The 25,872-nt window shown below is 57.9% G+C and overlaps 2 protein-coding genes across 2 annotated transcripts in view; both read left to right on the top strand.

The window, feature by feature from the left end:
• The window catches only part of LOC144611475 (PHD finger protein 24-like), a 139,300-nt gene extending 128,304 nt beyond the window's left edge, over positions 1–10,996 (top strand). Inside the window, exons 3-6 of the mRNA XM_078430601.1 lie at positions 2,004–2,203; positions 3,254–3,420; positions 7,950–8,051; positions 9,840–10,996. Of these exons, the coding sequence (XP_078286727.1) occupies positions 2,004–2,203; positions 3,254–3,420; positions 7,950–8,051; positions 9,840–9,936 (566 nt within the window). The 3' untranslated portion in view covers positions 9,937–10,996. The remainder of the gene's footprint in view (positions 1–2,003; positions 2,204–3,253; positions 3,421–7,949; positions 8,052–9,839) is intronic.
• Positions 1–25,627, top strand: part of LOC144611483 (PHD finger protein 24-like) — a 119,539-nt gene extending 93,912 nt beyond the window's left edge. Inside the window, exons 2-3 of the mRNA XM_078430614.1 lie at positions 23,956–24,450; positions 25,530–25,627. Of these exons, the coding sequence (XP_078286740.1) occupies positions 24,033–24,450; positions 25,530–25,627 (516 nt within the window). The 5' untranslated portion in view covers positions 23,956–24,032. The remainder of the gene's footprint in view (positions 1–23,955; positions 24,451–25,529) is intronic.
• The last annotated feature ends 245 nt before the right edge of the window (positions 25,628–25,872 follow it).

Below are 25,872 nucleotides of genomic sequence, written 5' to 3' on the forward strand. Positions count from 1 at the left end.
CCATCCCTCCCTCTCTCTCCGCTCTCCCTCCCTCTCTTTCCCGCTTCCGTCTCTCCCTCCCTCTCTCTCTCTCCCCCTCCCCCACCCCTCCGTCTCTCCCTCCCTCTCTCTCTCTCCCCCTCCCCCACCCCTCCATCTCTCCCCACCTCTCTCTCCCCCTCCCCCACCCCTCCGTCTCTCCCTCCCTCTCTCACCCCCTCCCCCACCCCCATCTCTCCCCCTCTCTCTCTCCCCCTCCCCCACCCCTCCATCTCCCCCCCACTCTCTCTCACCCCCCCCCACCCCCACCACCCTCCCTCCCTCTCTCTCTCCCCCTCCCCCACCCCTCCATCTCTCCCCCCTCTCTCTCTCCCCCTCCCCCACCCCTCCATCTCTCCCCCCTCCCTCTCTCCCCCCTCCCCCCCCCCACCCACCACCCCCCCTCTCTCTCTCCCCCTCCCCCACCCCTCCACTCCCCCCTCACACTCTCTCCCCCACCCCCACCCCCCACTCTCCTCCCTCACTCACCCCCTCCCCACCCACCATCTCCCCCCCTCTCTCTCTCCCCCTCCCCCACCCCTCCATCACTCCCCCCTCTCTCTCACCCCCCTCCCCCACCCCTCCATCTCTCCCCCCTCACTCTCCCCCCCTCCCCACCCCTCCATCTCTCCCCCCTCTCTCTCTCCCCCACCCCCACCCCTCCATCTCTCCCCCCTCACTCTCCCCCTCCCCCACCCCTCCATCTCTCCCCTCTCTCTCTCTCCCCCTCCCCCACCCCTCCATCTCTCCCCCCTCCCTCTCTCCCCCTCCCCCACCCCTCCATCTCTCCCCCCTCTCACTCTCTCCCCCCCTCCCCCACCCCTCCATCTCCCCCCCTCTCTCTCTCCCCCACCCCCACCCCTCCATCTCTCCCCCCTCTCTCTCTCCCCCCCTCCCCCACCCCTCCATCTCTCCCCCCTCACTCTCTCTCCCCCTCCCCCACCCCTCCGTCTCTCCCCCCTTTCTCTCTCTCCCCTCCCCCACCCCTCCATCTCCCCCCCCTCTCTCTCTCCCCTCCCCCACCCCTCCATCTCTCCCTCCCTCTCTCTCTCTCCCCCTCCCCCACCCCTCCGTCTCTCCCCCCTCTCTCTCTCTCTCCCCCTCCCCCACCCCTCCATCTCTCCCCCCTCTCTCTCTCCCCCTCCCCCACCCCTCCATCTCTCCCCCCTCTCTCTCTCCCCCTCCCCCACCCCTCCATCTCCCCCCCTCTCTCTCTCCCCCTCCCCCACCCCTCCATCTCTCCCTCCCTCTCTCTCTCTCCCCCTCCCCCACCCCTCCATCTCCCCCCCCTCTCTCTCTCCCCCTCCCCCACCCCTCCATCTCTCCCCTCTCTCTCTCTCCCCCTCCCCCACCACTCCGTCTCTCCCTCCCTCTCTCTCTCTCCCCCTCCCCCACCCCTCCATCTCTCCCTCCCCCTCTCTCTCTCTCCCCCTCCCCCACCCCTCCGTCTCTCCCCCCTCTCTCTCTCTCTCCCCCTCCCCCACCCCTCCATCTCTCCCTCCCCCTCTCTCTCTCTCCCCCTCCCCCACCCTCCATCTCTCCCTCCCTCTCTCTCTCTCTCCCCCTCCCCCACCCCTCCATCTCTCCCTCCCCCTCTCTCTCTCTCCCCCTCCCCCACCCCTCCGTCTCTCCCCCTCTCTCTCTCTCTCCCCCTCCCCCACCCCTCCATCTCTCCCTCCCCCTCTCTCTCTCTCCCCCTCCCCCACCCCTCCGTCTCCCCCCCCTCTCTCTCTTTCCCCCTCCCCCACCCCTCCATCTCTCCCCCACCCCTCCATCTCTCCCCCCTCTCTCTCTCTCCCCCTCCCCCACCCCTCCATCTCCCCCCCTCTCTCTCTCTCCCCCTCCCCCACCCCTCCATCTCTCCCCCCTCTCTCTCTCCCCCTCCCCCACCCCTCCATCTCTCCCCCCTCTCCCCCTCCCCCCCTCCCCCACCCCTCCATCTCTCCCCCCTCTCTCTCTCCCCCCCCCATGTTGTGGTGTTATAGACTCATGCCTGACGTCGGATGACTTCCTCCACTACAAGCACGGCGTTCACCAGCGTCAGTGTGGGGGGCCGCTGGCAGAGGGGCAGGAGGGGGGGGAGCTGGCCCAGTACCGGGCCCTCACCCCCACCGAGACCGGCCTGGACTGGCCAGACTTCCTCTACCACGAGTCCCTGCTGCTGCTCGACCGGCTCCGCTCCCGGGTACGTGACACCACCCGACGGCACCCCATCCCACCCCCCCTCCCCACTCACTACCCTCCCATTCCCCCACCCCATCCCACCCCCTCCCACACCACTCCCCCACCCCCTCCCCACTCACTACCCTCCCCATTCCCCCACCCATCCCACCCCCACACTACCCACTACCCTCCCCTCCCCCACCCCTCCTCTCCCACTCCCCTCCCCCTCCCCAACCCCACTTCCCCACCCCCTCCCCACCCACTACCCTCCCCATTCCCCCACCCCATCCCACCCCCTCCCCCACCCCCTCTCCACTCACTACCCTCCCCATTCCCCCACCCCATCCCACCCCCTCCCCCACCCCATCCCACCCCCTCCCCCACCCCCTCCCCACTCACTACCCTCCCCATTCCCCCACCCCATCCCTCCCCCACACTACCCACTACCCTTCCCCCCACCCCTCCCCACCCACTACCCTCCCCATCCCCCACCCACTACCCTCCCCTCCCCACCCCTCCTCTCCCCACCCACTCCCCTCCCCAACCCCACTTCCCCACCCCCTCCCCACCCACTACCCTCCCCTCCCCCACCCCTCCTCTCCCACTCCCCTCCCCCTCCCCAACCCCACTTCCCCACCCCCTCCCCACCCACTACCCTCCCTCCCCCACCCACTCCTCCTCCCCTCCCCCCCACCCCTCCCCCACCCACTCCCCTCCCCACCCCTTCCCCACCACCTCCACTCCCACTCCCCTCCCCACCCACTACCATCCCCTCCCCATCCCTCCTCTCCCACTCCCCTCCCCCTCCCCCACCCACTCCCCCACTGATGCTCTGGGTGCAGTTGCTGATTGCACTGTCCCAGTGCTGATGCTCTGGGTGCAGTTGCTGATTGCACTGTCCCAGTGCTGATGCTCTGGGTGCAGCTGCTGATTGCACTGTCCCAGTGCTGATGCTCTGGGTGCCACTGCTGATTGCACTGTCCCAGTGCTGATGCTCTGGGTGCAGCTGCTGATTGCACTGTCCCAGTGCTGATGCTCTGGGTGCCGCTGCTGATTGCCTGGTCCTTTGCAGAACTCCCTGTTGCGGCTGCTGACCGCCAAGGAGCGTGAGCGAGCCCGCGGCGTCTTCCTGAGCCTGGAGCGCAGCCCGCAGGATCTGGTGTCGGCCGCCGACTGCAGGAGGGCCCAGCACACCTGGTTCATCAAACCGGCCGAGGAGGTGCAGTCCTGCAGCGTGAGGTGAGGCTTCACCCACCCCCACACACACCCCCCACATACCCACCCCCACACACACACACACCCACACACACCCCCACACACACCCCCACACCCACCCCCCCCACACACACCCCCACACACACACCCACACCCACCCCCCCCACACACACACCCACCCCCACACACACACACACACCCACCCCCCCCACACACACACACCCCACCCCCACACACACACACACACACACACCCACCCCCCACCCCACACCCACACCCACCCCCACACACACACACACACACACACCCACCCCCCACCCCACACCCACACCCACCCCCACACACACACACACACACACACCCACACACACACCCACACCCACCCACCCACACACACCCCCACACCCACCCACCCACACACCCACACCCCCCCACCCCCACCCCCCCACAGACACCCCCCCCACACACCCCCCCCACACACACACACCCCCCCACACACGCACCCCCCCCACACACACACCCCCACACACACACCCCCACACCCACCCCCCCCCCACACACACCCCCCCCACAGCCACCCCCCCACACCGACCCCCACACCCACACCCACCCCCCCACACACACACCCACACCCCCCACACACACACCCACACCCACCCACCCCCACACCCACACCCACCCCCCACACCAACCCCCACACCCACACCCACCCCCCCCCCCACACACACACCCCCTCCCACTCCCACACCGACCCACACCCATCCGGATCTTATCGAAACGTATAAGATTATTAAGGGGTTGGACACGTTAGAGGCAGGAAACATGTTCCCAATGTTGGGGGAGTCCAGAACAAGGGGCCACAGTTTAAGAATAAGGGGTAGGCCATTTAGAACTGAGATGAGGAAAAACGTTTTGAGTCAGAGAGTTGTGAATCTGTGGAATTCTCTGCCTCAGAAGGCAGTGGAGGCCAATTCTCTGAATGCATTCAAGAGAGAGCTAGATAGAGCTCTTAAGGATAGCGGAGTCAGGGGGTATGGGGAGAAGGCAGGAACGGGGTACTGATTGAGAATGATCAGCCATGATCACGTTGAATGGCGGTGCTGGCTCGAAGGGCTGAATGGCCTCCTCCTGCACCTATTGTCTATTGCCTGATCTCCCGGCTGCCAAACACCTTCAACTCCCCCTCCCACTCCCACACCGACCTCTCTGTCCTGGGCCTCCTCCATTGTCAGAGTGAGGCCCAGTGCAAATTGGAGGAACAGCGCCTCATATTTCACTTGGGCAGTTTACACCCCAGCGGTACGAACATCATCCCTCGTCTCCCTTTATCTCTAACCAGTCTGAAGGAGGGTCTCGACCCAAAACGTCTCCCATTCCTTCTCTCCAGAGATGCTGCCCGACCCGCTGAGTTACTCCAGCACTTTGTGTCTTCGTTTGGTGCAGCGGTAGAGTTGCTGCCACACAGAGCCCGAGACCCGGGTTCCATCCTGACTACGGGCGCCGTCTGTACGGAGTTTGTACGTTCTCCCCGTGACCCGCGTGGGTTTTCTCCGGGCGCTCCGGTTTCCTCCCACACTCCAAAGACGTACAGGCTTGTCGGTTAACTGGCATGGGGAAATTTGTAAGTTGTCCACAATGTTTAGGACAGTGTTAGTGTGCGGGGATCGCTGGTCGGCGCGGCCTCGGTGGGCCGAAGGGCCTGTTTCCGCGCTGTATCTCTAAAGTCTAAGTATGTGGGAGTGCAAAGACAATCCTGGGAGAGTTTGGTTTCCTCCCACATCCCAAAGACTTGTGGTTGGACCTCTGTAAATTGCCCCAAGTGTGTAACGAGAGGATGAGAATGTGGGATAATGTAAACGGGGTGATCGCCGGCCGGCATGGTCTTGGTGGGCCGAAGGGCCTGTCTCCATGCAGAAGAGTCGCTGCCTCACAGCGCCGGAGACTCAGGTTCGATCCTGACTACGGGCGGCGTCTGTACGGAGTTTGTACGTTCTCCCCGTGACCTGCCTGGGTTTTCTCCCAGATCTTCGGTTTCCTCCCACACTCCAAGGACGTACAGGTTTGTAGGTTAATTGACTGGGCAAATGTAAAAATTGTCCCTAGTGTGTGTAGGATAGTGTTAGTGTGCGGGGATCGCTGGGCAGTGCGGACCCGGTGGGCCGAAGGGCCTGTTTCCGCGCTGTTTCTCTAAACTAAACTGAAAACTAATACTGCACAACAGTGGCTGTATTGATTAAACACCTAAAGATCAGCAGCAAATGTCAGTAACAGCGAGCTGTTTACCAGTTTAGCCCACCCTTCCCCACTGTGCCAATTATTATCGCAATGAGGCTGTACGCTCCGACATAATTGAACAGCAAACCTACCCTGGGATAATTAAAGACGTGAGCCCATGCCAACCAACCCTCTCAGTTTATTGCCAACAACATTTAAAGGCGCCGCCATCTCTCAGCTGGCAAATAGCTAGAGGCTGGTAGAGATGCCGCCTCACAGCGCCGGTGGCCCGGGTTCGATCCTGACCACGCTCCCCCCGTGGGTCAAGTCAATTTAGTCAAGTCAATTTTATTTGTATAGCACATTTAAAAACAACCCACGTTGACCAAAGTGCTGTACATCTGATTAGGTTCTAAGGAAAAAATGAAACATACAGTAGCACGCAAACAGTTCACAGCGCCTCCTCAATGAGCCTCAGACGCTAGGGAGTAGAAATAGGTTTTGAGCCTGGACTTAAAGGAGTCGATGGAGGGGGCAGTTCTGATGGGGAGAGAGATGCTGTTCCACAGTCTAGGAGCTGCAACCGCAAAAGCGCGGTCACCCCTGAGCTTAAGCCTAGACCGCGGGACAGTCAGTAGCCCCAAGTCGGCCGACCTGAGGGACCTGGAGTTAGAGAGGTGGGTTAGAAGATTTTTGATGTAGGGGGGGGAGTGTCCATTTAGGGCTTTATACGTGAATAGGAGGAGCTTGAAGTTGATTCTGTACCGTACAGGGAGCCAGTGGAGAGAGGCCAGAATCGGGGTGATGTGGTCCCTTTTACGGGTACCCGTCAGGAGTCTTGCTGCGGCGTTTTGGACCAGTTGCAGGCGGGACAGGGAAGATTGGCTGATCCCAGTGTATAGGGAGTTGCAGTAGTCTAGGCGGGAGGAAATGAAAGCGTGAATGATTTTTTCAGTGTCGTCGAATTGGAGGAAAGGTTTGATTTTAGCTATGGTTCGAAGTTGGAAGAAGCTGGCTTTTACCACAGCGTTGACTTGCTTGTGGGTGGCCCAGGCTACTGTACGTGGTGTGTAGGCTCGAGTGTGCAGGACAGTGCAAGTGTAATGGGGTTTATTCACAAAATGCTGGAGTAACTCAGCAGGTCAGGCAGCATCTCAGAAGAGAAGGGATGGGTGACGTTTCGGGTCGAGACCCTTCTTCAGACTGATGTCAGGGGGGGGGGAGGTGCAGGACAAAGGAAGGATATAGGTGGCTAAACTCTCGTCGAAGAGAGGAGGAGAACTTCTTCAAAGTGGACATACCTTGAGGAGAAATCACAGTGGAGCAACAGGCAGTGTAAGAAAATAACTGCAGGTGCCGGTACAAATCGAAGGTATTTCTCTTCCATGAGGTTTAGCTTTGAAGAAGTTCTCCTCTCTTCGACAAGAGTTTAGCCACACTAAAAAACAGAGGACATACGTTTAAGGTAGCCATCTTAAGGTGAGAGGGGAAAGGTTTGGAGGTATATGGGCAAAACATGAGCAGAGGGATCTTGCAGATGTGTCTGTGTGTGTGTGCGTGCGTGTGTGTGGGGGGTGTGTGTGTGTGTGTGTGTGTGAGTGTGTGTGTGTGTGTGTGTGTGTGTGTGTGTCCAGAGACGCACAGTCACACGTACAGATACACACACACACACACACAGAGACACACCCCCCACACACACACACACACCCCCCACACACACACACACACAGACACACCCCCCACACACACACACACACCCCCCACACACACACACACACCCCCCACACACACACACCCCCCACACACACACACACACAGACACACACCCCACACACACACACACACCCCCCACACACACACACACCCCCCACACACGCACGCACGCACACACACACACACACACACAGACACACCCCACACACGCACTCACCCTACACACACACACACACCCCACGCACACACACACACACACACACACACGCACACACACACACACACACACCCCACACACACACAGACACAATCACACACACACACACCCCACGCACACACACACACACACACACACCCCACACACGCACGCAAGCACGCACACACACACACACCCCACACACACTGACACACACACACAGACACACATACCCACACACACACTGACACACACACACACACACACACACACACACACACACACACACACACACACACATACCCACACACACATACCCACACACACACACACACACTGACACACACACTGACACACCCACACACACCCACACACATACACCAACACACCCACACACACACACACATAACACTCTGTCTGCCTATTGCAGCATCAGCCACGTTGGGCCCATGTCTGAGAAGAGCCCGGGCAGCAGGGGCCGGGGCAGGGCCCAGGACAGGACATTGCTCAGCAAGGAGCCCGAGGACAGCAGGTGAGGGCCAGGGGAGAGGGCACCACCCCCTCCAACCCTCCTTCCCTCCCCCCCCCCCCTCGCTCCCTCTCCCCCTCTCTCCCTCTCACTCTCTCTCCTCCTCTCCCTCTCCCCCTCTCCCTCTCCCCCTCCCCCTCGCTCCCCCTCTCCCTCTCACTCTCCCCTCCTCTCCCTCTCTCCCTCTCTCTCCCCCTCTCTCTCTCCCCCTCTCTCTCTCCCCCTCTCTCTCCCCCTCTGTCTCCCCCTCTCTCTCCCCCCTCTTTCTCTCCCCCTCTCTCTCCCCCTCCCTCTCTCCCCTCTCTCTCCCCCCCCCCTCTCTCTCTCTCTCCCCCTCTCTCTCTCTCTCTCTCTCTCTCTCTGCTTCCCTTGGCCTCTCTTCGTCGGGCCCAACAACACCATGGCTTTGGAAATGGACGGAGAGAGAGATATCTCTGACAGATTCGATTCCTGATCCCGACACGCGATCCCAGCACTGACCCCTGTAACTAGGTGTTGCCAACAGTCCCGTATTAGCCGGGACATCCCGTATTTTGGTCTAAATTGGTTTGCCCGTACGGGACCGCCCTTGTCCCATATTAGGCCCGGGGGGAGGGGGGGGCGTTGTAGACCCGGACGCTGTAGGGCCGCACGCTGTAGGCCCGGGCACTGTAGGCTCGGACGCTGAAGGCCCGGACAGTGTAGGCCCGGACGCTGAAGGCCCGGACACTGTAGGCCTGGACACTGTAGGCCCGGACACTGTAGGCCCAGACACAGTGGGCCCAGACACTGTGGGCCCGGACACTGTAGGCCCAGACACTGTGGGCCCAGACACTGTGGGCCAGGACACTGTAGGCCCAGACACTGTAGGTCCCGACACTCTAGCTTTCCGATATTTTAGCTCCGGACAGTGTGGGCCCGGACACTGTGGGCCCGGACAGTGTGGGCCCGGACAGTGTGGGCCCGGACACTGTGGGCCCGGACACTGTGGGCCCGGACAGTGTGGGCCCGGACAGTGTGGGCCCGGACAGTGTGGGCCCGGACAGTGTGGGCCCGGACAGTGTGGGCCCGGACAGTGTGGGCCCGGACAGTGTGGGCCCGGACACTGTGGGCCCGGACAGTGTGGGCCCGGACAGTGTGGGCCCGGACAGTGTGGGCCCGGACAGTGTGGGCCCGGACAGTGTGGGCCCGGACACTGTGGGCCCGGACAGTGTGGGCCCGGACAGTGTGAGCCCGGACAATGTGGGCCCGGACAGTGTGGGCCCGGACAGTGTGGGCCCGGACAGTGTGGGCCCGGACAGTGTGGGCCCGGACAGTGTGGGCCCGGACAGTGTGGGCCCGGACAGTGTGGGCCCGGACAGTGTGGGCCCGGACAGTGTGGGCCCGGACAGTGTGGGCCCGGACAGTGTGGGCCCGGACAGTGTGGGCCCGGACAGTGTGGGCCCGGACAGTGTGGGCCCGGACAGTGTGGGCCCGGACAGTGTGGGCCCGGACAGTGTGGGCCCGGACAGTGTGGGCCCGGACAGTGTGGGCCCGGACAGTGTGAGCCCGGACAGTGTGGGCCCGGACAGTCTGGGCCCGGAGGCCCGGGCGCCGCCTAACGGAGGTTGCGTAGCAACCCGCCTCCCTGCCCGGGCGGCCACGATTGGTGGAGCGGGAGCACGTGGCCGTTGGCTGGGTGAGGTCACGTGGGGCGCGGGGCGGTGACGTCACCTTGTCCCTTATTTGGGAGTGAGATAGTTGGCGACCCCTACCTCTGACCCCGGCGCTGACCCCTGACCCCGGCACTGACCGTCTCTCTTTTCTCCGCAGACCCGTCCCCTGGGAAACCTTCCTGAAGGAAAACGTCATCTACATCCTGGCCGCTCGGCCCAACAGTGCGGCCACACACCTGCTGCCCACCGTCTGACCCTCACCCCTCACCCCTGCTGCCCGCCGCCTGACCCCCACCTCCTGCCAAGCCCCCGACCGTCACCCTTCACCCCTCAGCCTTACCCCTCACCCCCCAGTACCTGCTCCCTCAGCCCTGACCCCTCACCCCCACCCATCTGCTGCACAGAGCCTGACCCCTGACCCCCAGCACGACCCTTGACACCTGACCCCCACACCAGCCGACTGACCCCTGGGGCCTGTCCCCTGACTCCTCACCCCTGACCCAATGCCTGACCTTGTCTACCGAGCAAACCACCATCCCTCACTCCCCATTACCTCCCCTCCGTGATACGGGGCGCTGGCTGGCGGTCGCTTTACCCCGTCCCTCAGTGACGCGGGGCCTTGGCTGGCTGTCACTCTACCCGGTCCCTCAGTGACGCGGGGCGCTGGCTGGCTGTCACTCTACCCCGCCCCTCAGTGACGTGGGGCGCTGGCTGGCGGTCGTTCTACCCCTCTCTCCGTGACGCAGGGCGCTGGCAGGCGGTCGTTCTACCCGGTCCCTCAGTGACGCGGGGCGCTGGCTGGCGGTCGCTTTACCCCGTCTCTCAGTGACGCGGGGCGCTGGCTGGCTGTCATTCTACCCCGTCCCTCAGTGACGCGGGGCGCTGGCTGGCTGTCACTCTACCCCATCCGTCAGTGACGCGGGGCGCTGGCTGGCTGGTGGTCGCCCTACCCCATCCGTCAGTGACGCGGGGCGCTGGCTGGCTGTCACCCTACCCCATCCCTCAGTGATCGCACAGCAACTGAACGGGGGAGAAAGAGTGGGAGAGACAGAGACAGAGGGGGGGAGAGAGTGAAGGTGACAGAAAGGGGGGTAGACGGAGCCAACATTACTAACTACCGTTAATCCGGTCATGTATATCGCATTGCCACACTTACAGGCTTAAACCTGCAGTGTATATTACTCAGCTAACTCACATGATGCCCTGACACACCCCCTCACCCACACCCCCCTCACCCACACCCCCCTCACCCACACCCCCCTCACCCACCCCCCCCTCACCCACACCCCCCTCACCCACACCCCCCTCACCCACACCCCCCCTCACCCACACCCCCCTCACCCACACCCCCCTCACCCACACCCCCCTCACCCACACCCCCCTCACCCACACCCCCCTCACCCACACCCCCCTCACCCACACCCCCCTCACCCACACCCCCCTCACCCACACCCCCCTCACCCACACCCCCCTCACCCACACCCCCCTCACCCACACCCCCCTCACCCCACACCCCCCTCACCCACACCCCCCTCACCCACTCCCCCCCTTACCCACCCCCCACTCACCCCCCTCACCCACACCCCCCTCACCCACACCCCCCTCACCCCACACCCCCCTCACCCACACCCCCCTCACCCACACCCCCCTCACCCACACCCCCCTCACCCACTCCCCCCCTTACCCACCCCCCACTCACCCCCCTCACTCCCCCCCCCACCTCACCCACCCCCCTCACTCCCCCCCCCCACCTCACCCACCCACCCCCTCACCCACCCCCCCTCATCCACTCTCCGCCCCCTCTCCCACCCCCCTCACCCACACCCCCCTCACCCACTCCCCCCCTCACCCACCCGCACCCCTCACCCACTCCCCCCTCACCCACACCCCCCCTTACCCACTCCCCCCTCTTACCCACTCGCCCCCCTTACCCACACCCCACCCTCACCCACACCCCCTCACCCACCCCCCTCACTCCCTCCCCACCTCACCCACCCCCCTCACTCCCCCCCCACCTCACCCACCCACCCCCCTAACCCACCCCCCCCTTACCCACCCCCCCACCCACTCCCCCCCCACCCACCCCCCACCCACCCCCACACCCACCCCACCCACACCCACCCCCCTCACCCACACCCCCTTCTCCCACTCCCCCCCACACACTCCCACCACTCACTCCCCCCCTCACCCCCCTCATTCACCCCCCCTCACCCACTCCCCCCCCACCCACTCCCCCCTCACCCACTCCCCCCCACCCACTCTCCCCCCACCCACTCTCCCCCTCACCCACTCTCCCCCTCACCCAACTCACCCCCCCACCCTCCCCACCCACTCCCCACTCCCCCCACCCACCACCCCCCCACCCACCCCCCCCTCTCCCACTCCTCCCTTCACACAGTCCCCCCCTCACCCACTCCCCCCCCTCACCAACTACCCCCCACCCCCTCACTCCCCCCCCCCCCCCCCCACTCCCCCCCTCACGTTGAATCCTGGTGATTAGCTGGACCACGCCGCTGGAGGATTGCGGGCACGAACCGGGCTCCACCGCGACCACGGGTTGCTCTTCTGCGTGGAGTTCGCACCTTCTCCCCGTGACCTGGTGGGTCTCCTCCGGGTGCCCCGGTCTCCCCCCCACATCCCAAAGACGTGCGGGCGTGTCGGTGAATCCCCCCCCCCCTGTACATCGCCCCCTCGTGTGCACGGGGGGGGGGGGGGGGGGAGTGGATGAGAAAGCGGGATATCACAGTACTAGTGCCATGGTTGGGGTGGACTCAATGGGCCGAAGGGCCTGTTTCCCTGCTGCCTCCTCAGTGAATCTAAAGACTAACGAAGCAATGTTACCGGGGGAGAGTCAAGATACAGTCGTACTTATGGGGTGGGGTGGGTGGGGGGGAAAGAGAGATCCAGTGGGTTTTACAAGGTGGGTGGGGGGAGATTCAGTGTTAATGCAGAGGGAGGGAGATTCAGTGGGGTTTATGGGGGGGGGGTTCAAGTGGGAGATAGGGATGGGGGAGAGAGATCCAGTGGGTTTTACAGTGGGGGGGGGGAAGATTCAGTTGATTTAGAGGGGGGGGGGGAATTCAGTGGGTTTAACAGGAGGGGGTGGAGGGGAGATTCAGTGGGTTTTAGGGGGGGGGGGGAGATTCAGTGGGATTTATGGGGGGGGTTCAAGTGGGAGATAGGGATGGGGGAGAGAGATCCAGTGGGTTTTACAGTGGGGGGGGGAAATTCAGTTGATTTGGCGGGGGAGAGAGATTCAGTGGTTTTACAGGGAGGAGGGGAGATTGAGTAGATTTAGAGGGTGGGGGAGATTCAGTGGGTTTTATGGGGTGGGGGTGGGAATGGAGATTCAGTGGGTTTTACAGGAGGGGGGGTGGGGTGGAGATCCAGTGCATCCTTGTGTCAGGGCTGACGGGCAGATATCTGCAAGGTATCCTTGATTCCCTTTGCGTACGGGCTGGCGCGCCTGTCCGACCCCCCCACGCTACGTGACCCGTTTAAAGCCATATTCTCCCAGCAAGGGACCAAGCCTTCAATAAAGAGATTAAAGCATTCGTTCTGCCTCGCTGCCTCTGTCTCCGCTCGTGTCGCACGGCTGTTATCGGGCAACTCACACCGACTAGAGAGCGCCCCTGGACCTCCCCTCCTCCCTCATTGGAGACCCTCGGGCTGTCTCTACTCGGACTAAAGAGCCTGTCCCACTTTAGGCGATATTAAAGGCGACTGCCGGTGACGAGGCAGTATAAGACAATAACTGCAGATGCTGGTACAAATCGAAGGTATTTATTCACTAAATGCTGGAGTATCTCAGCAGGTCAGGCAGCATCTCAGGAGAGAAGGGATGGGTGACGTTTCGGGTCGAGACCCTTCTGCAGACTGATGTCAGGGGGGGGCGGGACAAAGGAAGGATATAGGTGGAGACAGGAAGATAGAGGGAGATCTGGGAAGGGGGAGGGGAAGAGAGGGACAGAAGAACTATCTAAAGTTGGAGAAGTCGATGTTCATACCGCTGGGCTGCAAGCTGCCCAGGCGAAATATGAGGCGCTGTTCCTCCAATTTGCGGTGGGCCTCACTATGGCACTGGAGGAGGCCCATGACAGAAAGGTCAGACTGGGAGTGGGAGGGGGAGTTGAAGTGCTCAGCCACCGGGAGATCAGTTTGGCCAACGCGGACCGAGCGCAGGTGTTCAGCGAAGCGATCGCCGAGCCTGCGCTTGGTTTCGCCGATGTAAATAAGTTGACATCTAGAGCAGCGGATGCAATAGATGAGGTTGGAGGAGGTGCAGGTGAACCTCTGTCTCACCTGGAAAGACTTTGGGTCCTGTTGCCGACAGTTCGCCGGGGTGTGGCGGGCATGATCGTGAGGAGTCCTCCAAGAATCGTAGTGGATCTCAGCGCGACGCTGAGAGATCAACTGGAGTGAAATTTCTCGGCGACAGCTGGCTTGTCGCCAGGTATCGTTGCTTATTGCGGGCGCTGTCTGTCACACGCTGTCCCCAGGTTTGCTAGGTTCTCTCAGATGCATTTAGAAGCACGTAATATTAAATTAAGTAAAGTCATTTGATGACGCCATAAAATGCTTGTGTTTAGCCAATGTATTTACCGTCAGGACATTTGACAGGTAGATTGGAGGCGGCAGTTTGACGGTCAGGTAAGCGTGGGGATTTCCGCGATGTTTATGGCCATCAGCGATTACATTTAAAGTGGGCTCCCAACCCAGATATGCAACCCAGAAACCAGATATGCATCTCCCGCACATTTTCAAAGAATGCCCACACTCCGCACAGAAATCCACTCAGCCACTTTTAAAATTAAATTTCTTAACACTGTCAAGTCAATTTTATTTGTATAGCACATTTAAAAACAACCCACGTTGACCAAAGTGCTGCACATCTGACTGTGGCAGACACGGAGCTGTCCGTCCAAGAATGAGGCAGCACACTGAGTTATCCAACACCACTTTATTCCATGTGTGGCACCCTCCTCCCCAACTCTCTTATCTCCTGCTCTTGGACCCCTCGGGATCTCTCACGAGCCGAAGGTTATGTACTGTGTGTGGCCCACCACCAGGGGCCGCTACATGACCCCTCCCCCAGAACCAGAGGTGCAGAAATGGTCGGGCAGCCGGACGAGGCGGCCGGACCTTGTACGCACGTTCCCGCGCTAAGGAGTCCTGCCCTGTAAGGGCAAATCAGGTTGGACCCGAGATGGAGGACGCTCCCCGATGACGGGGCTGGGCCTCCCGTACTGGCTCGCTCAGGGTCCAAATGGGCCGGTTTTAAACGGGTCACCGATACCGTCTCTTGCCGAACCCCCCATGTCCAATACAAAAGTCGTGGGGCCCATGCTTCAGCACCCGAAAAGGACCTTCATACGGGCGCTGCACGGGCGACCTGTGTGTGTCACGCCGAAGAGAAACGTACGAGCTGTTGGCAAGAGCCGGAGGCACATACGATGGGGTGACCCCCACGCCGGGATGTTGGGACAGGAGCCAGGGCGCCAATCCTTTCCCGCAGACGGACCAACATGGCGGACGATGACTCCTGGGGGTCACCGGTGTTCGGAAAAAAATTCTCCGGGCACGGTGAGCGGAAAACCGTAAACCAATTCCGCCGATGAAGACTGCAGGCCTTCTTTAGGGGCAGTGCGAATCCCCCAACAGGACCCACGGCAACTCGTCCATCCAGCCGGGACCGGTGAGGCGCGTTTTTAAAGCGTCGCTAAGACGGCGGTGGTGACCTCGTGGCACAACGGTAGCGCTCCTGACTCCAGATCAGAAGGCTGCGTGTTCGGATCATGTCAGTAGGTTACCAGATGTGGCAGACACGGGGCTGTACGTCCAAGAATGAGGCAGCACACTGAGTTATCCAACACCCACACTTTATTCGGCGTGTCGCACCCTCTTCCCCAACTCCTGTTCTTGGACCCCTCGTGGCCTCTCACAGGTTATGTACTGTGTGCGTGGGGCCCACCACCAGGGGCCGCTACATGGCAGCTAATAGTAAACCGGAAGTCAACCCAGTTTATGCCTTGTTACCGTGAAGTTTGGTTTTCAAGTAACCCGGGCAAGATGTTATAGTTCTAAACTCTCAAGTAATTACCGACTTGTCAGTGATTTCAGCGAAAATTAGGGCGCCGGAGAAGCATTGACAGCGGGGGAATGTCGCGATGTTTCCGAAGACGGTGCGATCTCTTAGCCAGGTGCTGATTTCACCAAAAAAGTAACTTGTATCGACCCGACTCGGCATTGTCGTGGTCATTGTCGTGGTCACTGTCGTGGTCGTTGTCGTGGTCATTGTCGTGGTCGTTGTCGTGGTCGTTGTCGTGGTCGTTGTCGTGGTCATTGTCGTGGTCGTTGTCGTGGTCGTTGTCGTGGTCACTGTCGCGGTCATTGTCATGGTAATTGTCGCGGTCACTGTCATGGTCATTGTCGTGGTCGTTGTGGTCACTGTCATGGTCATTATCGTGGTCATTGTCGCGGTCATTGTCACGGTCACTTTCGCTGTCGCTGTCGCGGTCATTGTCGTGGTCACTGTGGTCACTGTTGTGGTCACTGTGGTCACTGTCATGGTCATTGTCGTGGTCATTGTCGTGGTCATTGTCGCGGTCGCTGTCGCGGTCATTGTCGCGGTCATTGTCGTGGTCCTTGTCGTGGTCACTGTCGCGGTCATTGTCACGGTCATTGTCGTGGTCATTGTTGTGGTCATTGTCGTGGTCATTGTCGTGGTCATTGTCGTGGTCATTGTCGTGGTCATTGTCATGGTCATTGTCGTGGTCATTGTCGCGGTCATTGTCGCGGTCATTGTCGTGGTCATTGTCGTGGTCATTGTCGTGGTCATTGTCGTGGTCATTGTCGTGGTCATTGTCGTGGTCATTGTCGTGGTCATTGTCGTAGGGTAAAAGAAAATTTTGGCGATCCGCTACGACTTTGACAGTCGCCGGCAGTCGCCTAAAAAAACCGCCTAAGTTGGACAGGCCCTTAAAATGTTTGACGACTGGGAAATCAGGTAGGTCCAGGTGGGCAGAGCGAAGGTGAGTCCAGCCTTGCACGTTGACGGTGGCAAATGATGGCCACACTACCAATTTGAAAAGACATCATCATCATATCATCATATATATACAGCCGGAAACAGGCCTTTTCGGCCCTCCAAGTCCGTGCCGCCCAGCGATCCCCGCACATTAACACTATCCTACACCCACTAGGGACAATTTTTTACATTTACCCAGCCAATTAACCTACATACCTGTACGTCTTTGGAGTGTGTGAGGAAACCGAAGATCTCGGAGAAAACCCACGCAGGTCACGGGGAGAACGTACAAACTCCTTACAGTGCAGCACCCGTAGTCAGGATCGAACCTGAGTCTCCGGCGCTGCATTCGCTGTAAAGCAGCAACTCTACCACTGCGCCACCGTGCCGCCCTGCATTTAAAGTCATACGACATTTTCCAATGCAGACACAAGAACTGCAGATGCTGCTCTACGTAGAAAGGCAGAAAGTGCTGGACTGCATTATGGTAAACGCTCAATAGGGCTCAACAGTGGGCAGAAATGGCGATGACAGTTTTGCAAAAATGACAAACGCATCACAGAATCGATACAGAAGGGTCGAGGATGGGCGGAACACATTTCTAGCGCTGGAGGAGGTAATTAAGACAGGGAGAGCTATAATACCGCGAGCAATACGGTCTAAGCTACAAAGATAAATGATTATTTTGAACAGTCAAATATTTTTGGCAGTTTTGAAAATACTGAAAGAGATAAGTCCAAAAAGTAAGGTAGCCCTGCCGAGCCTCACCACCAGGTGTGAAAACACACATCTCCAGATTCAGGAGAGACACAAAATGATGGAGTAACTCAGCCGAACAGGCAGCATCTCTGGAGAGAAGAAATGGGTGACGTTTCGGGTCGACACACGAAGGGTCTCGACCCGAAACATCACCCATTTCTCCTCTCCAGAGATGCTGCCTGTTCAACTGAGTTACTCCATCTTTTTGTGCCTATCTTCGGTTTAAACCTCCTTTAAACCTTTGATCCTTCCTTCAGATTCAGGGACAGTTTCTTCCCGGCTGTTATCAGGCAACCGAACCATCCTACCACAACCAGAGAGCAGTGCTGAACTACTATCTACCTCATCGGTGACCCTCGGACTATCTTTGATCAGACTTTGCTGGCTTTACCTTGCACTAAACATAATTCCCTCATACACTGTGGACGGCTCGATTACAATCACGTATTGTCTTTCCGCTGACTGGAGAGCACGCAGCAAAAGCTTTTCACTGTACACAGAAACAGCCGGAAATAAAGGTATCTTGCTCAGTAGGAACAACAGGAATGGGTTAGTAAAAAGTTAATTTGAATGGATTAACTAAACAAATCTTGCCAGCATTTAATTATCTCTGGAATGTGTGGATAGCTCATCTGTATAGATTCCATACAGCATGGAAACATTGCATTTGGCTCAAAATGTCCTTGCTGTTCACCAGGGACCCATCTTCCAGAAGGCTTCTATGCCTAACTAATTTGAATGTTCATCTTGACATTTCTTAAGTGCTATCAGTGACTATTCCTATTTTCCAATTCACAATCTATTATACATTAATTTATTCACAAAATGCTGGAGTAACTCAGCAGGTCAGGCAGCATCTCGGGAGAGAAGGAATGGGTGACGTTTCGGGTCGAGAACCCTTCTTCAGTCTGATGTCAGGGGGCAGGACAAAGGTGGAGACAGGAAGATAGAGGGAGAACTGGGAAGGGGGAGGGGAAGAGAGGGACAGAGGAACTATCTAAAGTTGGAGAAGTCGACGTTCATACCACTGGGCTGCAAGCTGCCCAGGTGAAATATGAGGTGCTGTTCCTCCAATTTCCGGCGTGCCTCACTATGGCACTGGAGGAGGCCCATGACAGAAAGGTCAGACTGGGAGTGGGAGGGGGAGTTGAAGTGCTCAGCCACCGGGAGATCAGTTTGGTTAATGCGGACCGAGCGCAGGTGTTCACGAAACGATCGCCGAGCCTGCGCTTGGTTTCGCCGATGTAAAGAAGTTGACATCTAGAGCAGCGGATGCAATAGATGAGGTTGGAGGAGGTGCAGGTGAACCTCTGTCTCACCTGGAAAGACTGTTTGGGTCCTTTGATGGAGTTGAGGGGGGAGGTAAAGGGACAGGTGTTGCATCTCGTGCGGTTGCAGGGGAAAGTGCCCGGGGATGGGGTGGTTTGGGTAGGAAGGGACGAGTGGACCAGAGAGTTACGGAGGGAATGGTCTCTGCGGAACGCAGAGAGGGGAGGGGATGGGAAGATATGGCCAGTGGTGGGGTCCCGTTGTAGGTGACGGAAATGTTGGAGGATGATATGTTGGATCCGCTGGCTGGTGGGGTGGAAGGTGAGAACGAGGGGGATTCTGTCCTTGTTACGAGTGGGGGGGAGGGGGAGCAAGAGCGGAGCTGCGGGATGTAGAAGAGGCCCTAGTGAGAGCCTCATCTATAATGGAGGAGGGGAAGCCCCGTTTCCTGAAGAACGAGGACATCTCTGATGCCCTAGTGTGAAACACCTATCCCGGGCGCAGATGCGGCGTAGACGGAGGAATTGGGAGTAGGGGATAGACTTTTTGCAGGAGACAGGGTGGGAAGAAGTGTAGTCCAGATAGCTGTGCGAGTCGGTGGGTTTGTAGTAAATGTCCGTCACTAGTCTGTCTCCTGTGATGGAGATGGTGAGGTCCAGAAACGGTAGGGAGATGTTAGAGATAGTCCAGGTATATTTAAGGGCAGGATGGAAATTGGTAGTGAAGTGTATGAAGTCAGTGAGTTCTGCATGGGTGCAAGAAGTAGCACCAATGCAGTCGTCGATGTAGCGGAGGTAGAGTTCGGGGATGGGGCCGGTGTACGTCCGGAACAGGGATTGTTCGACGTACCCGACAAAGAGGCAGGCGTAGCTAGGGCCCATGCAAGTGCCCATAGCTACGCCTCTGGTTTGGAGGAAGTGGGAGGGGTCAAAGGAGAAGTTGTTAAGGGTGAGTTGCCTTCTCCCCGTACCCCCTGACTCCGCTATCCTTAAGAGCTCTATCTAGCTCTCTCTTGAATGCATTCAGAGAATCGGCCCTCCACTGCCTTCTGAGGCAGGGAATTCCACAGATTCACAACTCTCTGACTGAAAAAGTTTTTCCTCATCTCCGTTCTAAATGGCCTACCCCTTATTCTTAAACTGTGGCCCCTGGTTCTGGACTCCCCCCACATTGGGAACATGTTTCCTGCCTCTAACGTGTCCAACCCCTTAATAATCTTACACGTTTCAATAAGATCCCCTCTCGTCCTTCTAGTGGGCGTGGGATGGTGTGAGTGCGCGGGGATCGCTGGTCGGCGCGGACCCGGTGGGCCGAAAGTGCCTGTTTCCGCGCTGTGTCTCTGCAAGACACCTGTCCAGGTTCTCCAGAGTTGCAGGCAGGTCGAGCGAGATTGCGGACGCTAGGGGCCAGTGTGGGACCAGGGAGAGGTGGTGCGAGGGATTATCCCGAGCTCCACGGAATACCACAGAAGTCAGGGCTGGGCGGAGGGATCGCGCTGTTCAGCCATTCCCCCCTCTCCGGGGATTTCCCAGCGATCCGTGAATCTCCCTGCACATTGCTAGGCCACATTCCCTCTCCTTTCCCACGAGAACTATCACAATCACAGTCACAGTCGTTACTTTATCAGCCCAGCGTGTTTTGTGTAACGCGCGAGGGACTTCATTTGTGCCGCACAGTCGTAACGATAAAAAGCAACAGGACGCACAGAATACACATTAACATCAACATCCACCGCAGTGACTCCTCCACATTCTGTAGTCGGGATGGAACCAGGGTCTCCGGCGCTGCGTTCGCTGTAAGGCAGCAACTCTACCGCCGTGACCACCGGTTATCAGGCTTCTGATAACAGGTCCTTCCATGAGCTGGGGCACTGTCCGATTCACCTCTACCCCCCCCCCCCCCCCCCATTGTGGACATTGGACTTTGTCTCTGGAACCAGATGCGCGACATCGCTGAGAACTACATTCTGCGCTCTGTATCTCCCCCTTTGCTCTGCCTGTTGTACTTGAGCTTGACTTGGTTGTTTTCACGTACAGTATTGTCAGATATGTTTGGATAGCGTGCAATTCACCGTCCGGAACGTGGCAACTCCAACAGCCTGACCACGGGAGAAGACGGCAGGGGAAGAGAAAAAGACATTGTGGCCTTCCATCACAGTGAGGAGCGGACTGGAGGAGACTCACTGTGATGGATGTTTCTTTTTGTTTGGTGTTAGTTGTGATTGTATGTGCTATTGCATTTTTATTGATTAATCTTATTGGTCTTATTGTTCAACTGTGGGTAATGTTTCATTTTACTACACATTTATGTGTATGTGACAAATAAACGACTATTGACTATTGACTATTGACTATTGGAAGAGAAAATACATTCTGGCTTCCATCACAGTGAGGAGGGGACTGGAGGAGACTCACTGTGATGGATGTTTCTTTTTGTTTGGTGTTAGTTGTGTTGGTTGGGGTTGTGTAATTTGCTTATTTTTATTGCTCTTATTGTTGGACTGTGGGTGACGTAATCTCGTCCAAAAGTCTTGGTTTTTTTTGGAAGACAAATAAATATATCCTGAATATCCTGATTATCCTGAAAACGAAACCTTCTCATCATACACATGACGATAGACAATGGACAATAGGTGCAGGAGGAGGCCATTCGGCCCTTCGGGCCAGCACCACCATTCAATGTGATCATGGCTGATAATTCTCAATCAGTACCCTGTTCCTGCCTTCTCCCCATACCCCCTGACTCCGCTATCCTTAAGAGCTCTATCTAGCTCTCTCTTGAATGCATTCAGAGAATTGGCCTCCACTGCCTTCTGAGGCAGAGAATTCCACTGATTCACAACTCTCTGACTGAAAAAGTTTTTCCTCATCTCCGTTCTAAATGGCCTACCCCTTATTCTTAAACTGTGGCCCCTTGTTCTGGACTCCCCCAACATTGGGAACATGTTTCCTGCCTCTAACGTGTCCAACCCCTTAATAATCTTATACTTTTCGATAAGATCTCCTCTCATCCTTCTAAATTCCAGTGTATACAAGCCTAGTCGCTCCAGTCTTTCAACATACGACAGTCCCGCCATTCCGGGACAATAGTGGACTTCAATCCGAGCTTAAATCATTGTCGTTGTTAAATGTACGTTTTGTTTTATTTTTAACTCTGTGTATGTGGGGGGGTGGTGGAAACCTTTTTTTCAAATCTCCTCCTCAACGGAGATGTGACCTTTACCGTGTCGTATCTCCGTTCGCGCTACGGCCTAACATCGTGGAGTCGGCGGCCTCCAGCTGGGATCGACCTCAAAGACTTCGGTCGCAGGGCCTGGACTTACCATCTCGGAGGCTTCGGCCATGGGCCCTGCAGACCGCAACATCGGGAGCTCGCAGGTCCCTGGCTGGCGACCGGCTTTTGGGAGCTCCAGCCGTAGCAGCTTCGACCGCCCCGAAGCGCGAGGTATGATCAACCCGCCCGCAGGCCCTTCATCGCACTGTGTGGCTCGGCCGCAGCACTTTCCATCGCCCGGTGGGGGCTCAGGACTTTCATCGGCCTGCTTGGCTCGGCCCTGGGACTTTCCATCGCCCGGTGGGGGCTCAGGACTTTCATCGGCCTGCTCGGCTCGGCCCTGGGACTTTCCATCGCCCGGTGGGGGCTTCAAAAAGTTGGGAGCCTCGATCACCTCGTGGCACCACGGGAGAAGAATGAGGAGGAGATAAGACTTTGCCTTCCATCACAGTGAGGGTGTGCCTGGAGCAATCGCTGTGATGGCTGTTTGTGTAAAAATTGTATCTGTGTGTCCTGTGCTTTTTGTTGTCTACTGCCGGACCCTGACGTGAGAGGACGCTGGCGTTGTTTATTCGCTGCTTCTCCGTTAGGATAGTTTGACTGTTTGTTTCTATGTTAATTGTTTTTGTAAAGCGCTTTGAGCTCCCGATAAGGCGCTATATAAAATAAATGGATTATTATTATTATTATTAAATCTAATTTTGGAGGTGGCACCAAAGTTGGTGTCGGTGTGGACGGGGAACATGTTTCTCTGAGCTCACGGGCGGATCAAATGGGGATGTGGGCAGTGGAATGGCAGGTGCAGTACAAACGCCGGTACGCCTGAGGTGACCCATGAGGGCAGGAATTATACAGCGAATGACTGGTCCCTGGGGAATGTCGCCGAGCCGAGACTGGGGGTACCAGGCTCACAGCTGGCTGAAATTTGCAACGCAGGTAGATCGAGTGGTAAAGGTGGCAGATCTTATGCCAGCCTTCATCGGTCGCGGCACTGAGTATTAGGGTCAGGAAGTCGTGGCTCATTCCTCTGCTGTCAGGCCGCAGGCGATAGGAGTGGGAATTAGGCCATTCGGCCCATCACATTGAATGGCGGTATTTATTCACAAAATGCTAGAGTAACTCAGCAGGTCAGGCAGCATCGCAGGAGAGAAGGAATGGGTGACGTTTCGGGTCGAGACCCTTCTTCAGACTGTCTGAAGAAGGGTCTTGACCTGAAACATCACCCATTCCTTCTCTCCTGAGATGCTGCCTGACCTGCTGAGTTACTCCAGCATTATGTGAATAAATACCTTCGATTTGTACCAGCATCTGCAGTTATTTTCTTACACATTGAATGACGGTGCTGGCTCGAAGGGCCGAATGGCCTATTCCTGCACCTATTGTCTATTGTCTATCAAGCCTACTCCGCCATTCAATCATGACTGATCTATCTCTCCCTCCTAACCCCGTTCTCCTGCCTTCTCCCCATAACCCCTGACACCCGTACTAATCAAGAATCTATCTATGCCTTAAAAATATCCACTGGCTTGGCCTCCACAGCCCTCTGTGGCAATGACCTCCACAGATTCACCACCCCCTGACTAAATAAAGAAACATGTTCCCGATGTTGGGGGAGTCCAGAACCAGGGGCCACAGTCTAAGAATAAGGGGTGGCCATTTAGAACGGAGATGAGGAAAAACGTTTTCACTCAGAGAGTTGTGAATCTGTGGGATTCTCTGCCTCAGAAGGCAGTGGAGGCCAATTCTCTGAATGCATTCAAGAGAGAGCTAGATAGAGCTCTTAAGGATAGTGGAGTCAGGGGGTATGGGGAGAAGGCAGGAACGGGGTACTGATTGAGAATGATCAGCCATGATCACATTGAATGGCGGTGCTGGCTCGAAGGGCCGAATGGCCTCCTCCTGCACCTATTGCCTATTGTCTAACAGTTGTGTTGTCTATTTGCAGAGTGGATCGGGTTGTGATTGAACGCTGTTGTCTGCTGTTGCGCTGAGCTGTGAGTGAGGGAATCGACAGAAGGGCTGATGGGAGTCCTGGTATCCAAGCGTCAGAAGGTGGAGAAGGCCAGCGCGGTGGTGTCGGCCTTCAAGGAGGGCCTACGGGACAAGCCCAGAGTCCCAGCCCAGCCCCGGGCCCAGCGGGCCCAGCCCCCACCGCTGGGGGCCCAGGAGGTGCAGGCCACCCCCAGCTCCCCCGGCCCCGCGCCAGGCCCCAGCGACCCCGCCCCGCCGCCCGCCAGCGAGGAGGCCAAGAGCACGCAGGCGGCCTGGGAGAGGCTGAGGGACGGCAAGGGAGTGGAGCCCGAGGACATGGAGTGGAGCCAGGTGGCAACCCCGCCAGCCTACCGCAGGCCCAAGAGGCAGCTCGGCGATGACCAATCCATCGACATCACTCTGGAGCAGAGAGAGGAGGTAAGGCTCAGCGAGGGTGGCCAACTGGCCCGTGTTAGCCGGGACAGCCCATATTTTGGGCTAAATTGGCTTATCCCGTATTAGGCCCGGGGGCACTGTGGCCTGGATGCTGTAGGCCCAGACAGTGTAGGCCCAGACACTGTAGGCCCAGACAGTGTAGGCCTGGACACTGTAGGCCCGGACACTGTAGGCCCGGACAGTGTAGGACCAGACAGTGTAGGCCTCCTCCTGCACCTATTGTTCATTGAAATTCCTCCTCATCTCCTTCCTGATGGTACACCCTTTAATTCTGAGGCTGTGCCCTCTGGTTCTGGACTCTCCCACTAGTGGGAACATCGTCCCCACCATCGTCCTGTACTATCCTATGCTGTTCTATGGTCTAGTTAGTTTGTTGGGGCCTGGCGGTGATTGTGGTTTTTAACTGTGAACATGGCATTCTGCGTCAATAGGCAATAGACAATAGGTGCAGGAGGAGGCCATTCGGCCCTTCGAGCCAGCACCGCCATTCAATGTGATCATGTCTGATCATTCTCAATCAGTACCCCGTTCCTGCCTTCTCCCCATACCCCCTGACTCCGCTATCCATAAGAGCTCTATCTAGCTCTCTCTTGAATGCATTCAGAGAATTGGCCTCCACTGCCTTCTGAGGCAGAGAATTCCACAGATTCACCACTCTCTGACTGAAAAAGTTTTTCCTCATCTCCGTTCTAAATGGCCTACCTCTTATTCTTAAACTGTGGCCCCTGGTTCTGGACTCCCCCAACATTGGGAACATGTTTCCTGCCTCTAACGTGTCCAACCCCTTAATAATCTTATACGTTTCGATAAGATCTCCTCTCATCCTTCTAAATTCCAGTGTATACAAGCCTAGTCGCTCCAGTCTTTCAACATACGACAGTCACGCCATGTTAAAGACAGGATGTAGTCGGTGGCAGACGCGACTTGGTGGGTCTGGTAACTGCGTCACGTCTTGTGGCTCGGTTCACGGTCTTGTCTGAGCCTGCCTGCTCCTGGGATGGGCCCACTCCGAGCACGGAACACTCAGCAAGCAGCATAGCAAAAGAACCCGCGCTCCAGACTCAGGGACTGCTTCTTCCCATCTGCTTTCAGGCGGCTGGACCATCCGATCACCAACTGCAGAGCAGTCCGGAACCACCGTCTACATCATTGGTGACCCTCGGACGATCCTCGATCGGACCTTGCGCTGAACGCTATTCCCTTATCATGGACCTGTGCACACGCGCAATGCTGGAGCAACTCAGCGGGTCAGGCAGGCATCTCAGGAGAGAAGGAATGGGCGACGTTTCGGGACTGATGTCAGGGGAGGGGGCGGGACAAAGATTGGATGTAGTCGGAGACGGGAAGACTGGTGGGAGAACCGGGAAGGGGGAGTGGATGGAGAGAGAGGGACAGAGGAACTATCTGAAGTTGGAGAAGTCAATGTTCAAACCGC

The sequence above is a fragment of the Rhinoraja longicauda genome, chromosome 3, assembly GCF_053455715.1.
Source record: "Rhinoraja longicauda isolate Sanriku21f chromosome 3, sRhiLon1.1, whole genome shotgun sequence".
NCBI lineage: Eukaryota > Metazoa > Chordata > Chondrichthyes > Rajiformes > Arhynchobatidae > Rhinoraja > Rhinoraja longicauda.